Source organism: Orbicella franksi, chromosome 9 (genome assembly GCF_964199315.1).
Source record: "Orbicella franksi chromosome 9, jaOrbFran1.1, whole genome shotgun sequence".
NCBI lineage: Eukaryota > Metazoa > Cnidaria > Anthozoa > Scleractinia > Merulinidae > Orbicella > Orbicella franksi.
The window spans coordinates 6953127-6970558 of record NC_138153.1 but is presented as its reverse complement, the minus strand read 5'-3'; the positions used below and the strand labels follow the sequence as shown (position 1 = coordinate 6970558).

General features: G+C 37.9%; 2 protein-coding genes and 1 pseudogene across 2 annotated transcripts; all 3 read left to right on the top strand.

Annotated features, from left to right (window-relative positions):
- The first annotated feature begins 544 nt into the window (after positions 1–544).
- The window catches only part of LOC145497507 (uncharacterized), a 131643-nt pseudogene continuing 114755 nt past the window's right edge, over positions 545–17432 (top strand).
- LOC145496863 (uncharacterized) lies at positions 2902–4731 on the top strand. Its single transcript, XM_081476628.1, has 2 exons — positions 2902–3187; positions 4363–4731. Exons 1-2 carry the CDS (start codon positions 2993–2995, stop codon positions 4729–4731), a joined length of 564 nt encoding a protein of 187 aa, XP_081332754.1. The 5' UTR covers positions 2902–2992.
- Positions 15033–17186, top strand: LOC145497019 (uncharacterized). The gene is made up of 2 exons (XM_081476795.1): positions 15033–15284; positions 15690–17186. The coding sequence occupies exons 1-2, from the start codon at positions 15090–15092 to the stop codon at positions 16047–16049; spliced, it is 555 nt and encodes a 184-aa protein (XP_081332921.1). The 5' UTR covers positions 15033–15089; the 3' UTR covers positions 16050–17186.

Sequence of the window (17432 nt, the reverse complement as noted above, 5' to 3'; positions counted from 1 at the left end):
GTATACATACCACTACAAATAAAAGCTATATGCGACTAATTGCAAGATAACTTTCCAACAACTTACAACTTGTTCAGTAATAGCGCGGGAAAAACAATAGACAAGTTCCAAACGCATACTCGGTGATGGTTCCTTTCAAAACGTGTTTTCACTAACACCTGCTTAAAAGGACGTAGATTTTTTTAACAAAAGAAAATAACTATGTTTTTACGATTACCCAGATTAGGAACTTTTCCAAATAGAATCTACATTCTTGTTTAGAAATTTAAGAGAAAAGCAGAATACTAGAAGTTCACTTTTTCGCAAGTAAATGCTGCCATCCTAAACTAAAAAGTTTCTTTAGTCTTCACAAAACTTTTTCGTATAAATTAACACAATGGCGAGGCATTGATAAAAGATTTCTAGCCAATGTAGGTACTAGCAGTTTGCATGATGTCGGTGCGCCTAATAACTTACATTACTACTTACCGTCCGAAATTTTTATGCGTCCGAACTATTTACAGTACAGTGTAAGACCTCCAAAGCTCTTAGTTCCCTTTATGGCATGGAGCGAACTCTTCAGCGTTGTGACACTGGTCCAGATATACGTATATAAGAATTTGTGTTATTTTCTCGTCGGTGTGTCTCTTAACTTGTGGTGATAAAACGATCCAATTTTAATAATTATTATTTACAAGCCTTCAGCCTATCCGCGCGTGTGCAGTGGCTTCTTTAATTTCTCGCTGAAGTACTTTCCAAAACAAATAAATAAGACAAGCCGCTTGAGATAAGCAATTCGGGCTTATTTTAAGACCTTAAAACAAGGATTTCTATCGTTAAATTCGCGCCCCTGAACTACACATGACAATATGTTTCACTTCTTAGTTAGAGAGAGGATTTTTATTTTTGTTTTCTTTGCAAACCTGTTTCACCAAGGAATAACTAAAGTTTACGTTGACGGCACAAAAAGCTTGCAGCGAGATTTCAGGAACGGTGTCTTTTATGCCAACTTTGCTGTGCTCAAATTTCGATATCTGAACATAACTGTATTGTGGTCAGCTTCGGTGAAAGGGCTTCGAGAATGCGGTAAACTTTGTGTCCATCACTCATCGTGTTTCTCGGTTAATGTGGCTGCCTTTCGTGATGGGAATGGCTGGATTTTGTGTGAACTGTTACCTAGTGATAGATACAACAATTCCAACATGTTCATTGGCAGCTCAATGCTCCATCACTTGAGTATCAAGGTAAGTGCAGTTGGACCCCGGAAATTCAAATTCGGTTATTTGGAATTCCCCGTTATTTCGAACTCAAAACCATTCCTCTTGAATTTGTCCTTCACTCATTTACTACCGGATATTTCGAACTCTCGCTATTTCGAACTATTTTTCGTTTCCCCTGAGAGTTCGAAAAAGCGGCGTTCAACTGCACTAAAATACTGTACTGCGGTTTCTTGGTAACTGTTATGTCGTTTTGAATACAGAATTGTCATCGCTGAAAAAAGAATCAATTTTTTTTGTTCTTTACAAGATCACTATAAAGTAAAATACAATATTTGGCTGTATGCCTGGGCCACAGTCGTGTACTCGTAAAGTGTCACAAATAATTGAAACAGATTTTATATTAAGACTGAATCGATATGTGACACGCATTCTCTACAGCAAAGACTTTAAGACTTGGCTTTAAATTCTCCGCACGGAATCACTAATTGACCATTTCTAATTTTTTACAATAATCTTGAACTTAGTATGAACAACATTAAAATTTTCTCTTTCAAATTAAGACGTGTAGTTAGAATATCACTGGGTATTTATATATAAGTCAAACGATTCGCGCGTTTTGATTGGTTGTTACTTATGATCTATCGGGGGACAGACGTATAGTGACGTCGATAACATTAACTCTACTTTTTGGTTTCTTTATATAAAACAGATAGCTCCGGGGGGCCGGGACGGGGGTTGCTCGTCGGAAATTTTGAAAAGGCCATCTAAGAGAAGGTACCAAGATCTTGCATTGTGAGAGTGAATTGAAATTTTTTTCTCTCCTCAGAGGTACCAATTCAAAAAACCGAACATTCTCTCATGCCATATGTTTTTTTTTCGGCGCAATACCCCAAAAGGTACCACAAAAGCTCCGGCTGTGAACTATTTGAGGGTGAACACGCAATGAGGAACCAAAACCGCTATTTCTAACCTCTAAAAGGTACGACAAGCCCCCGTGATTTTTATATGGGAGTGCCCCCCCCCCCCGCCCCCGGAGCCTGGTTTTCAGTATGAAAGAAGCACAAGCACAAACATAAGCAAAAAGGTGGTGGTCAGTAAATCAAAATTTTGAAAAGATTAGCAAACTTACAAATCTGAATTAACGTACATCTAAATCACAGGAAAGCACTGTGAAATAGTAGGTAATTTATGACGTTTTTTTTTCCTTCATAATTATGACGTATAATCGTTTGTTTCACAATCTGGTCACTTGTAATGCAGCCACACGATGTGGTCGACCACTCACGAGGTACTTGCAATCTGCTTTGTGAGAAAGATTTAAACAAATAGATTCCATGTTGCCATGCGTCTGTTCAGTAATTGATCACAGATGAAGTCAAAATATGGTAAGAACAAAACAGTGGTCCATGAGGTGATAGCCGAGTGTGTGTTTGAAGTTCTTACCACGTTTTTAAGTATTCGATTCTGTGGTCTTTTACTGTAGAGACGCACGGCAACATGGAATGTATTGATTTTGTACAATAAGAAACAAAAAATGTTACTGACCTTATTCATACCATCGGCCCATCTGCCTTATAATTGATCATAAGTAACAACCAATGAAAATGCGAGAATAATTTGACTTATTACATGAATTATTTCACCACCATGAACAACCATAACACAAGTACAAATAAGAACTTGGAGATCGGGGATCGAGGGATTTGTCAACATGTGTAAAATAATTTCCTGTGTAACCAGGTCCAGCAGTTGACTGTCGGGAGATCAAGAACCGGGGTATTTATCAAGATGGAATGTATTCGTTGGACCCGGATGGAGGAAGCCATTCAAATGCATTCCAGGCGTACTGTGACATGACGTCATACAATGGAGGATGGACCATGTGTTACACTACTGATGAATATGTCAAACCCAAGACTGAAGTCACATACAGCGCTCAGTTTCCTTATGGAAGTAACGGCTACAGGACTAACTGTAACAACATAACGGTAAGTTGACTGATCATACTTTAGTCAATCATGGAGAAAAGACAATTCCATGGGGAAAAAAGATGGCGGCTGGATATTTTACTCCAATACCTTGGGAGGCGAACACAGCCCATTAGGCAGTAGGAAAGCTATATTTTGTCAGAATTCGTTCCTGTATTAACGACATTGAGGCTTTTAGAACTTTTCCTACAAAGGATTATTTCACTAAATAACGCGAAAACCAGGTAAGAAATCATCACTAATGCTTCACAATGCGACATTCTACCCTGATTTACTATAAGCAACAATTCGGTGGACACAGAAAGGCACTATTGAACTGTCTGTCCATGGCATCGCTGGTAACCAAGCCTTTCTTAATTTAATGTCGACGTCATATTTCCTCCAGCTGAGGCCTAGACCAGGTAATAATTATTAGATAAAACTTCAAAGAGATACAATGTAGTTGGCGCGTGACGCGGAAAACGTGTGCGAGCGAGAAACGCTGGATTTTCGTTTTACTACTAGTTTGATGATCGACATGAATTTTTAGAGACAACCTCTCAGCATAGAAATGCAAAATGTTCTAGTCTACGGTAGTTGACGTTATTTTTTGGTGGAAAACATAATGATCGCTTAAGTGGCCTCGACCATTTACAAAGGAAAAAATTGCAGCAGACAGATCGGGAAACCAATACCACGAGTTTTTATCAGTGAAATTGTAATTTGTGATAAAATTTATATTTTGTCGAAACAGAACAGAGAACTGGGTACGAACGTAGTAAGCGAAAGCTCATGGCTAGTAGGTTTGTAAAAAGAGACTGTTGAGAAACTTGTGACATTCAAGGGTTAGCCTTGCCACTAGCACTTTCGGATAAGGTTTATTTGTTGTTCTAGTGTTGTGTAAATAGCGTTATCTAATTTATCTTCCATTCTATTGTGAGTGGCACCACTGCATTCGGTCAGAGGTACATGGATCCTATTTTTCCTAATAAGAGGTAGAATGTCATTTGATGCATCTTTTATCCACTTTGTTGTAATCTTATTGTGTCGATTAAAACATATCTTGGGCCTGGCTGACCAACGCGCCCATGCCTCATAACCTTTGAGTGTGTTCGGTTTTGTCATGAATGCAAAATAGAAAATTGTTTATCCCATAACTCATCTACGACCAAAAACTTATGCTTCCGTTTTATAAGTTCACAGAAATCTTCTTCATCGATCACCAAACTGGAAACAAGGCCTACTTCAAGCGAAAAGTCAATCAGCCAGTAATGGCCGCTGGGAACTATGGGAAGGCTGCTGGTACCTATGGATTGTGGGACGGCGTGGGTGCAAACAACGCCTACTCCTACCAGCTGCTTATCTGCGATACTTTTTTCTACGCTGGCTTCTTCGTTTCTGGTTACACGAGTAGCTGTTACAAGCAGTGTAATTCTTGGTGTAATGATCGTACCACGCCTTACTTCCGTACAGCGGCAACTCAATCCAACTTTAAGGGTGTAGCCTTCAACAAGAATGGTGCTACTGCCCTCGCCAATAGGCTTATTAGTGTTGGTGTACGTTAAGATAGCACTACAACTGGTTGTATCATTAATTAGCATATGATTGATGGTTCTTTGCCAATTAATCTCAGGCTCACTTCATGCCTAAATAAAATGGCCAAAAAAACATTCTCGGGAAGATTGGAACAACAAGTAAACATAAATGAATCGCACAAAAATATTGCACTTGTCAGTTGATTCGAGAAGGAGTACAACTAGTTGTCTTTTCGATCAGAAAATGATTTTGAGTTGAAAAGTAGTCACTTGTGCATTGGAGGAAGTGGCGACAAAGATGTTGGAATATTTTCAATTTCAAGCTTAAGAAGACGTGTAAGGAAAGTACTCAGGATTTTTTGGCCGAGCACCCACTCTAACGAAAATCCTTACCACAGGACAAACAGCACCACATGGCGACGGAAAGGACACATCAATGGCCCTGAATGCGCATATACACCCCAAGGTTGCCAGAAGATGGACTGCTCCGGGGAGGAGGGAAGGACTTACACCACGGTGTGCGCATGTTGAAAGGTTTAACCTAAATTTTTTAAGTTCGTCGTTTGTAATCCGAGTCAATCTTCTCCATTCTTAGCCATCCTTGTTCCATAATGGTAGATTATCATCTCTTTAGTGTTCTTCTATCTTAGCAAACTACTATTTTAAGGTTTAATTTGGTATGTTCCCAAAGTAATTTCAAATGCCTTGACTGAGCTCCTTTAATTATATGAAAACAAACATGTCACGTGGGTCATTTCGCTCCTTCGAAAAGTTGTTGCTAAGGACTAAAGCCACGCTTGGTCATCTCGAGGGCAAAATGGTTAACATAGCTTTCTGGGTAATGTGTATTAAGCTTTGGAGTTTCGAGTATATTAATTTAATTAAAAGCCCGCAAATGTGTGTCCTGTTCGTTATGAACTCAACGGATGTTCTCTCGTTGCATTCAAACTCTTTTCTAGTGCGCCAATTTGTAAAAAGGTGCAAACTGCAAAATTTGTTTAAGAAAACAAAGGTTTGAAGCATTTACAAGTTATATAACTTGTTATATCTTTCACGAAATCTACTTTCCTGTCGAAATGGGTTCGGAATTTATTACATTTTAGGTGAGCAGTTGTATAGACCTTTTTAATAAATGGCTGCCAATTATAAATTATTTTGTAAGTATTAAAATTAGCCTGACTAACCTCGTTTTTGAGTAGATAATTCAAACGAGTTTAGCGAGGCTAATTTAAATGCAAACAAAAGAATTTTAAGTTGGCAGCCATTTATGAAAAAGGTCTAGAGGGCAAACAAACTATTTTAAGAAGCTATAATATCACTGCGTGAAAGCCAAAATATTCTAGAGTATTCTAGACTCGAATATGTGATGGTGACGCAATAGAATCCTAGAGTATTCAAGCCGCACACAACACGTGACGTACACCTGGAATATTCGTGTCGAATATGGTGGAATACGCTCCGTTCATAATCGTTCGAGGATTTTCGTTAAAGTATACCACACATCTGTCGTACTCCTATAGTATGATGGCGAACCCTTTCTAAAAAGAACTTTATAAAAGAAGGTAACAGTTCGGGTGCATAGCATTCTCCTGGAAGCAAAATTTAGACTATGAATTCAAAGTATGTGCGATCTGCGCGTGTATACGTTTATCCTCGAATACGTGATCTTGACGCCAAAGCTATAGAATTCTAGAGTATTCATGGCGTGTACAACCGTGACGTGGACCTAGAATATTCTTATCGAATATGGGCATACGGCAGGAGCACGACCGTGTATTCGTTCGTCGACCAGAACAATTGGTTCATTCTGTCGGCGCGGCGCATGTGTTTTGCTTGAATCAAGAAATTTATACACTTTGTTGTAACGAATTCCCCTCATTCGGTTTTGACGGAGGTTTTCGGGATAATCACTACAAAGCGATTTCTCTTTGTGTGACCCGTCTCGTCTGAAGTGGTTAACACAGCACGAAACCACAAATTGGACACTCCGGGATACGTATGTATGTATGTATGTATGTATGTATGTATGTATGTATGTATGTATGTATGTATGTATGTATGTATGTATGTATGTATGTATGTATGTATGTATGTATGTATGTATGTATGTATGTATGTATGTATGTATGTACGTAAAGTTCCGCAAAGTTAAACTGACTAGAGACGCGTAAAGCTGCGCAAAGTTTGGTTAGTAAGAGGAATCAAGTTCGTTTCGGAGAAGTTTTGGTGTATTCAGTGGAGAAAGTCCCGAGACCTTCAGACAAACATCTTTTCTCTGTGGGATGACTTTAACTCCGGAGCCCGCAGGGCAACGAAACTCCTAAATAACGGCCCCGTAGCTAGCTTCCTCAGTCGACTCCCTGCCATCATATCAACATTGCATTACGCTTGAACAAGAAATCACAAAACGTATTACGAAGTCGAAAACACTTTAATCAGATTTTTTTCCTCGAGGTTACTTTTGAAACGAAATTGACTTTAAATGTGTTTCGAAACGACTTGTAACGAAATGAGAGAAACGACCTACATCAGCATCCTGAGTGTCCGACCTTCAACAAGCACGGATCAGCGGTTTTCCAAATTAGATACCAGGTTCTCTCTGTTCTCGCGCCATTTTTTGGCGTCCTTTTTGAAAGGTGTGAAATGTTGAAGCATGCATCGATCTCTTGGTCCTTTTTCACTGTTTAAAAACTCTACTTTGGCGGACAAAATTCAGTTTACCTTCACTTCTTATCTGTGCACGATTTCAAGCAGTTTTTGGTGGCATACAGCTGATGAAAACATCGATACATACGGAGGTACGAGTCAACAACAACAGGTAAAACGTAAGCCATTGTTGTCTTCCCGGGTTGTCTTGTACGTACGAGTAAGTTAAGCTTAAGTTTCCAGGGTAAAGTTCAGTTGTAATGTTTGTTTAAGATGTATGGAATTGCCTCTGGTTGTAAATGTTTCTTTATCAAGCAGAAGTTATACATTGGAAGTTAATGTAACCTTGACTTCAAGAGGGACAGCAATGGGAACGATGGTGAATTAAACCATTAAATCAAACTACTGTGTAAAATTTACTGATTGATTTATTATGATATTTTATTAGTTCTGCAAGCTTGATTTGAGGTTTCCCAGTGTGGAATTACACATAAACTTAACCAACCTTTTATGCGTATTGTATTTTAATCATAGGATGAAGTAAAATTGGTAATGCCTTACATGTATATATAATCCCTGGCCTCCTTATTTGAACAAAAAAAAGGAAAACCTATGAGGAAGAACCCTGGCTTACAAGATACATGTATGTATTTATGACTATTTAGGGGGCCATGGAGACTTTTTAAGATTTATTTTTGTAAGAGCTTTTAAAAAATTATATTGGCAAGTAAATTTTGGCATTTCACTAGTCAGTCTCTATATATTTTATATGTAAACAAGGTGATTTGGAGATCTGTTTTCAGAGTGCTCAGTAGTAAACTAGAGCGTGATTATAACAGATGACGAACTGAGCAACTGTAGATCTGACTTGACATTTTATTACTATTTAGTTTCGTAGTACACAACTTGTGTGCAGCACTCGTGAGATAAAATTGCCAAATGCGAATTTACAGCATTACACTGATTTGAAATACACATGCAACCATTGGAAATATGATAGCTACAATAAGTGAACGCTTTTATAAAAAAAAGAGGGAAAATTGGAAATTATAGATAAACACTGTTAATATTGTGTAACAACAGAAGCTTTAAAAGTTAAAATTTAGCATTTTTCAGGAAGAATTTGTTTGAGTCTCTACATGAAGTTATCAGTTCATTCCATTTTTTCAGAGAGGCTAACTCAGGTTTACAAAGGTACTTCTCCCAGAGGCAAAGGTTACATTGATTTGAAGTGGGGTTACATGGGGCAGCTTGCTTTAAAATCTTTCAAGTAACTTTGAACTTTGATTTATTGTCAATGTCACTTGGAGGCTGCCCCATATAACCCCGCTTCAAATCGATGTAACCTATGCCTTTGGGAGAAGTACTTTATTATTTGTAAACCTGAGTTAGCCTCTCTGAGCAAACAGAATGAACTGATTAGATAACTTCATGTAGACATGCAAACAAATTCCTCATCAAAAATGTTACATGTTAAATTTTAAATTTTAAATCTTCTGTTGTATTTCAATAATAACAGAGTTTATTCCTAATTTCCAACTATCCTTTGTTTTGTAAAAGCATTCGCTTATTGTAGCTATCACATTTCCAATGGTCGCTTGTGTATTTCAAATCAGTGTAATGATGTAAATTCCCATTTGGCAATTTTATCTGATGAGTACTGCACACAAGTTGTGTAGTACGAAACTAAATAGTAATAATGTCAAGTCAAATCTACATTTGATCAGTTTGTCATCTGTTATTTTATATATACATTATGTTAAGGTACATGTAAACCCTGTTTCATTGATGACCACTACAAATTTCAAGATAATTTGCTATAGTAATGTCAAACTATAGTGAAACTTTGATATAACAAAGTGCCAAGGAATTGGCAAAGTATGTTCACTATAACAGGGTTTTGTATCAAGGTTCTTTTTCGTATAGTCTACTATTACTGGGACCATGAAAATCATTCATTATACTGAGGACCTCGTTATATAGAGGCTCGTTAAATCAAGGTTCCACTGTACTAACCATATCCCTTCCAAAGGTAAATATTGAAAATTGAGTTTTATTACTCATTTAGGTTATTAGCCTAAGGAGGAATTTGTTTGCATGTCTACATGAAGTTATCTAATCAGTTCATTCTGTTTGTTCAGAGTGACTATTGGCCACTCATTTCAGGTTAAGAGCTGAAAATTCAGAACAATATTGAATTTGATACTCAAATTTTGATTGGATTAATTAATGCATAAAAAGTTTGCACCATATCTAGCAAAAAATGAAAGGCTTCTAGAGCTTGGCTACCTTTGTCAGTGCAAAATGAAACATAATCTGTAACCTTGAACATTGTTGCTTGAATCGTTTTTAATGTTTTTAAGCCCACAAACTCTGGCCCTCACATCCTTTCATACTTTGTTTGTACTGTAAACTTGATTAATGTGCAACACAACTCTCCTTCTCTCAAAGGCATCTTAAGTATGTTTTTGCATGCACTAGAAACCCAGGTGCTTACAGTGTAGCTTTCCTAATGTGACTGTGAAACCTTTTGGTCATCAATCCTGTCAACACTTAGTGTTGATCTCAGGTCTTGGTTTGAATTTTCAGCTCTTTGTCTTGAGGTTACCCTATATCTTTCAGAGTGTCTTGCACCCACGCCATTTAGCATGTCTAATTCAAGCCAATAAAGCTGGCTATCAATGTACACGTACATGTATACCAAGAATTTTGAAATAAAATGAATTGTCAAATTTTTCAGGGTTTCTCTATGCGAGCATCCGATCACTTTTTGAAAGCTAAGTCAAAGTGAGTCTGCCTCAAATTTTGGACAGTAGCTAGTTTATCATCCATGTCTGTTAATTTTTATTTTGAAATACTTTTTCTCTGAGAGTGATTTTTGAATGATCACTCCACCATTCTTTATTCCTGTTTTGGAAATGTTCTGTAACTTTTTACTGTGATTGAATATGGCAACACGCAGGCAATTTTTTTAGTGTTTTGTGTCCAGAAACTGAGAAACAAATTAAATTAACAAGAAACAAAGTTCACTTTGACTTGTACATGTAGCTTTCAAAATGTGATAATAATAATAATAATGATTTGGACACCAGCACTAAAATGTCTAGAAAAATTTGGCAATTCATTTTATTTGAAAGTCCTTGGTACAGTTTGATAGCCAGCTCTATAAGTTTTAATTTGATATGGGGTTTACATACAGTTTCTACAGATTAAATCGGATGCACTACATCCCTCTTGTCTGAGACACCTCTAAAGGTATATGGTAATGATAAGAGGGTTCCAATTGTTGAACTGAATAATGATGATGTTAGAGTGGTTTTCAACTGAGTGTCGGAAAACCAAAACTAAAACCAACTACTCACCAGTTTGATTTCTCAGCTAATCTCGAAGTGTAGTAAAACCAAAACGAAAACCAAAGTATTGTCTAAACCAAAGTAATTGTCTAATTACTTTCGACACTCAACTGAAAACCGCTCTAAATATGCAAAGCAGCAATTCATTAATTCACCCTTAATTCTCTTTTGTAACATAGCAGCATCTAGTTCTAAAGTTTGCATACAAAATGCAAGTGTTTTTTTAGACTGCTTCTCAGATGGTTCCTTCTGCTTTTTCATAGCATAGCAGCATCTAGTTAGAAAGTTGCATGCAAAATGTTAGAGAAGTGGTTTTTTAGACTTTGCTTCTCAAATGCTCCATTATGCTTTTCATAACACAGCAGCATCTAGTTATAAAGATTGCAAACAAAAATGTTATAGCGTTTTTTAAAGACTTTGCTACTCAGATGGTTATGCTTTTTCATAACAAAGCAGCATCTACGTGTAGATATAAAGTAAATGCATACAAAATGTTATAGTGTTTTTCTAGGTTTTGCTTCTCAGATGGTTCCTTATACTTTTTCATAACAATGTAAATTCTTCCTTCGTTTGATGAAAATAAACATACACGAACAAGTAACAATATACATGTAAGTTTTATTATTTCAGTATAAATAAAGTATTATTTGAAATGAAATGAAGATGTCATAACGGCAGTTGTTTACTTTTTGTTGGGATAACATGCATATTGTCCTGGTAATTTTCTTTCTTTTGGGTGGGTTTTGTTAGGAATCCGAAGGAATTTAAAAGTGTGTTACACTCGGCAGTTTGAACACAGTTTGGGGGATATACAAGCTTTGGTATGAGTCCTCAGTACTTCACGTTGGCGTCAGTATTCAATCACGTATACGTTTCATACTTTGCGTGAGTCTCGTGTCCCAGTCGAACACCACAGAACACTTGAAGTGTGTCGTTTAGAATACCTTAAAACCTCACGTGTGCCTCCGTATTCAAACACGAACACGTTTCATACTTCGCGTGAGTCTCGTGTTGCAGTCGCACGCTTCGAACATTAGCGTCTTGTCTGACTGAACAACGCGGTAGTGTACATTACCTGCATAAAACCCGTTCTTGACGACGCAAGACATCTTTGGCTGTGAAAAATGTGACACAACTTTCGTATTCATAGCGTGCGATTCTCGAAAATTAGAGCATACTTGACGTATTCAATAGTATTCGAAGACGTTCACGTCAGAAATGGCGTCGTGCATCTCGTGTTCCAGTCGCAAACTCTCGAACAACTGAGAGTATTCGAAAATGTTCAAGTCATAAATGATCACTATATCTTCGAAGAACATTAACGCAACATTAATCTACCAAAACGTGGCCTGTATGATTTATCGAACACTTCGAGTCATTCACGAGTATTAAATTTGAATACGGAAAAACAGGCCGGATTCCTCTAGAATATTCCAGGTGTATTTCGAGTCAGCCGCAATCGAATACGTCAGAACATTGCGGCATGTGGGGCGTGCGCCGATCCGTATTCGAGCGAATTCGGGCCCGAATATTTGGCTTTTCGCGCAGTGTATTTTGAACGAATTGAACATTCCCAGGGCCGGCTTTTCTGGCGGAGTGCTTTCATCTCCAGACTTAAATTATTGCTCGATTTTCTGAACAACTTAACTAAGAGGGGGTCTACCTTCATTACTAATTTAACATTTTCTTTCTCAAGAATCTTGTAATAACGAATGATAAAGAAATGTTTGCAAATTAAAGATTTAGGTGACCGTGAAGGCAGCGAAGGATATTTCAAGATGGGAAAATGGTATATATTTACATACCCGAAGGAAAAACCAACCTTACTAATTTTTTTGTCCCTTTTTAATTAAATTTCGATAATTGCAAACTGGTAAAATAAGCAAAGGAAGCAAATGTCATTCATAAACATTCATATGCAAATCAAAAACCTCTCCCGCCGTGTTTTTAACCAACTTCGTACACTCAACCTCTCGTCTTCGTTCCGTCCTTGTTTTACCTCACAGAATCGACGATCCGTAAAGGAACCTTCACAGTTTCACAACTGAACATTAGAAAGCCACATCAACTTCTTTCGTCAAGTTATATGAAATTTGATTTGGCTTAAAAGCAGGTGTGAGTTAACATTATTTTTCATTTGGAAAAGAAGCTTCTATAAAGCCGGCTCATGAACACGAATAAAACGGGCTACCAGAGCGTAACACAGATGTAACTGGACCTAACTATGATTAGCTTCGCCTCTGCTCTAGAAACAATTCTTCTTCTTAGTGTCTCTGCAAACATGGTTCATGTTGATGGTACGACAAACTTGAAGCGAAATTTAGGGGACGGTCTCGCTTTCGCCAAATTTGCTGTGCACAAATTTCGATACCTGAACTTAACTACATTAATGTCTGCTTCTGTGAAAAAGCTTGGAGAGTGCGGTAAGCTTTGTGTTGACCATTCTTCGTGTTTCTCAACTAATCTGGCGGCGTTTTCTGATCAAGATGGATGGACTTTGTGTGAACTGTTGCCAAGCGATCGACACAATAACTCCGACAAGTTTCTTGAAAACGCGGTGTTTCATCACTTGAGCATAAAGGCAAGTAAGTTTTTGTTACATAGTAGTTGTTACACTGACGAAATAAATTGTTCTTGTTGCTGCTGTTGCTTGGGGGTTGTTGTGATTTTGCTGCTGCTGTTAAAGTGCGGCGTTTTGTTTATAAATAAATTAAATTACAATATTTAGAGAGAAAGCCACATCAGCCTTAGCTGGTTTTCATGCAGGTCTTCTATCCTGGTCGAATTGGAATTTGGAGATGTTGGTTTTTGTGGAGGGAGGAAAACATTGAAACCCTCGGAGCAAGGCGAGAACCAACAACAAACTCAACTCATATGACACCGGGCAGTTATCGAACCCGGGCAACATGCCTTGGTGGGAGGAAAGCGCTCTCACCACTGCACCGTCCCTGCTCCCCATAGTAAGGGAGCATTTCAGATAAATACAACAAGTCGTAATACGTTGCGTTAATTTTCCTCATTCCTGAAATTAAAGCACTTCTTTCGCGTTAATTTCCTTCATTAGAAAGCACTGTTTCCTTCGATTCGCGTTAATTTAGGTCGCGTAAATTTCCAAAACCTTAATTAACACTAGCGTTAATTTTCCAATAACAACGTAACTCTAATGACATGAATTCTCTCCCCATCCCCGGCAACAGAGTCCTTGCTCCAGCGCTCCTTGCTTGAACCGTGCAACATGTGTGGCCAAGTACGAAGATGGTGATTATCAGTGCGCATGCGCTTCAGGATTTGGTGGAAAGCACTGCGAAATACTAGGTAATTTATCTCATGATTCTTACATAATAATAAAAGGTCTGGATAGTACCATAAACGCTAAAATTTTGAGAAACAACACAACGTTTTTTAAAAACATGTTTCAACAGAATCTTCTGTCATCTTCAGTTTAAATTACATAGTACAGAGTTGAATATGTTGTGCACGCAAAATGCTAATTGACTATAAGAACAAAAGGAAACATGACAATGTAAAATATTACAAAGAAAGTTTTAAATTAACATGATAAAGTTAATGATTAAGTGTAGGTTTTTCCCATTGAATATGAATAGCTAGCTTATTTTATCTCAAGCTGGAAGGTGGTGGAAGCGTGATCTAGGATACTGATACAGTCATTAAAAAACGTTGTGTTGTTTCTCAAAATAATAATAAAAGCAGGTTAATGGCCGGTTTATCTCACAATGTGGTCACTTGTGATGTCTCAGGGTGTAGTCACGATATGGTCACTTTCCACCTACATTACTAGTGACCAAATTTCTATTATCATACTTTACCACGATGAACAGCCACATCCTAAGATAAACATATCGGAAAACACAGTAAAGGAGTACCTAAAGCCCTTAACATGTTAAAAAGTGGTTTAAATAAACAAAGTTAAAAATTATTTGCTCATACCGTAAGAATACACACCCCACAACTTAACGAGGTAAAAACCTGATCGATTAAAATATAGTTCTGAGGTAATTTGAAATTTGTCAAAGCGTAATCGACAAATTGGACAAAACGTAATCCTGTTAAACTAGTTTAACTAGTTTAGTTGGTGTGAATGGGGCATTAGTCTATTTTGGTCTGAACATTAATAATTCTAAAAATGTTTGCTTACTTTAATTGTCGTCTATTTCCGTGTTATTATAAAGTTAACAAATATTTGTACATTTTACACATGGCTATAGATCACTTCTTGCTTTCTAGTCTGCGTTCTAGGGTAAATAGAATCCAATATTTGAAGATCAGGGGTCGAGGGATTGGTCAACATGTGTAAAATAATTTCCTGTGTAACCAGGTCCAGTCGTTGACTGTCAAGAGATCAAGAACCGGGGTATTTATCAGGATGGAATGTATTGGTTGGACCCGGATGGAGGAAGCAATTCAAATGCATTCCAGGCGTACTGTGACATGACGTCATACAATGGAGGATGGACCATGTGTTACACTACTGATGAATATGTCAAACCCAAGACTGAAGTCATCTACAGCGCTCAGTTTCCTTATGGAAGTGACGGCTACAGGACCAACTGTAACAACATCCCGGTGAGTCGATTTCTAAGTCCTCTCTAGTGCCAGTCCTCAGCCTCTCCCAGGCGGCGTCCAGTTAGTTGGGACGCAGCGCAAAAAAACAGCGCACGACAGAAAACTGGGTTGAAACGCGACGCGGATTAGGGTTGTGATTTACTTCATTTACAAAACTGTATATTTTAAAGTTAAATGTAAGAATATCACAAGTAAGATGATTGACTATGCCTTGCTGCAGTGCTTTTTTGGGTTTACATTTTCAAGCTTTAATAATGACTGATCCACTTTTAAAATATCTAGATGGACTGGGGACGAGACTATCACGATCAATCGTGGACAGTTTCCCCAAAAACCTGACCTCAGTGATCCTTTCAACATTTAGGTTTTGTAGTCTTATTAGTTTTCCATTTTCGTTCATTCAAGTTCACAGAGATCATCTTCATCGATCACCAGACTGGAAACAAGGCCTACTTCAGGCGAAAATTCAGCCAGTCCATAACCGCCGTTGGGAACTATGGGAAGACCGCTAGTACCTATGGATTGTGGGACGGTGTGGATACAAGCAACAGTTATTCCTACCAGCTGCTGATCTGTGATCATTCTTTTCTCAGTGGCTTCTTCGTGTCTGGTTACACGAGTAATTGTTACAAGGTGTGTAACAATTGGTGTGGCGATACATCCTCGCCGTACTTCCGTACAGCCTCGAGTTACAGGGGCGTGGCATTCAACACCAATGGTCATAACCATATGAGTAACAGGCTCATTAGTGTGGGGCTGCGTTAGATTGCACTGAACTTTTTGGACTCGTTGTGTCGTTATTATTGAATGTGACGTTCAGCCATGGAATGTTGTTCTTTAAGGAAAATATTACTTTTTATCCTACAATACCCTTAGATCAATCAGTGACATTATTCAGTGAAAGTATGCCAATAGATCCCGTAGTCAAGTTAGGGGAATGAAATTTCATACAAGCGCGCACAGTACATAATTACCTTAACACACTTTAGCCAACTAACGAAACCTTCAACGTTGTTGTGAAAAGAAGCTCCTTTAATAAACAAATGTGTATTGTCTGTCGATATCTTATGGTCATTAGTCATTAGTCAAAGATAACAACAGGGGCGATGGTAAACTATTCATTCTTCTCATTTCTCAATTCAGTCTCTTCCTACTCAACACGATTGTGTGCTCCCAGTGATTCTAAGCCTTACGGAGCCTTACGTATTAGGATAGAAATTGTCCTACCCTACCCCCTAAAATGGGATGACAACATTGCGTGACGAACAAGAAACCGCTGCATGCAAGGATTCAAGCTATCAAACCATGTTGATCAAACGTAATAGTTTGGTGTAGTGCAAAGCAAGCAACTATCTACAAATGACTTGGCCGTTTTTGACTTATATGCAGTGGTGATCATATGTGTCGAAAGAGGGTCACAGATTCATGGTATTCGACCGTTAAATAAGTTGACAGTTGGCGATGTACAACGGACGTTATGTAAACAAAAGCAAACTTCTGCTTTATGTGCGACGAATGGTGAGAGAAACACGTCAAATCGGCTTTGGACCTGCCTTTTACAGCAAATGAGGTTAGAACATTTCGAAATTATCAGCTCTGTGTCTATTTCAACTTAACATAGGTCAAGTCATGTGGCGCATGCTAAAATATACGTCTAACCCGTAAATTGAAATTTGACGACGGATGGTCAAATGTTTGCATTTTTGACGTACTTTGAAAAGCTCTCGCGTCGCTCACAATCGTTTGCCCAAAGAAATTTTTACAGGAATCTGTAGACCATCCTTCTGCGATTCAACCACCAGAAGCTTGATCCATTTGAAGGTTTCGCACATGGTGAAAATTAATTATATTCACGGAGTACTTTTAAGTGAATGAAATACATGTCTTCGAAATTTAATTATTTTGCACCCAAAACGACAACACAACATTCCCTAAAATCAACCCAGTACACATTTAAACATTGCACCAAAATATTTGAATGTTTTAAAGACGGAAGAATGATGTGGTTTTGCATGCGAGGCTCTCAAACTTGCTTAATAAAATGGTGCGTCAAATGACGATTTTAACGGAATTTGGTAATTTGCATATTTCTTTGAAATAAAAGGATATTTTGCCAAAAAAACTATCCAGTAGTTTTTGTCATGCCCT

Excerpts from the sequence above, each read along its gene's own strand:
- LOC145496863 (XM_081476628.1), top strand. The coding sequence starts at position 2,993 with ATGTATTCGTTGGACCCGGATGGAGGAAGCCATTCAAATGCATTCCAG. Across the intron at positions 3,188-4,362 it reads CTAACTGTAACAACATAACG|TTCACAGAAATCTTCTTCAT; the intron begins GTAAGTTGACTG and ends CCGTTTTATAAG.
- LOC145497019 (XM_081476795.1), top strand. The coding sequence starts at position 15,090 with ATGTATTGGTTGGACCCGGATGGAGGAAGCAATTCAAATGCATTCCAG. Across the intron at positions 15,285-15,689 it reads CCAACTGTAACAACATCCCG|TTCACAGAGATCATCTTCAT; the intron begins GTGAGTCGATTT and ends CGTTCATTCAAG.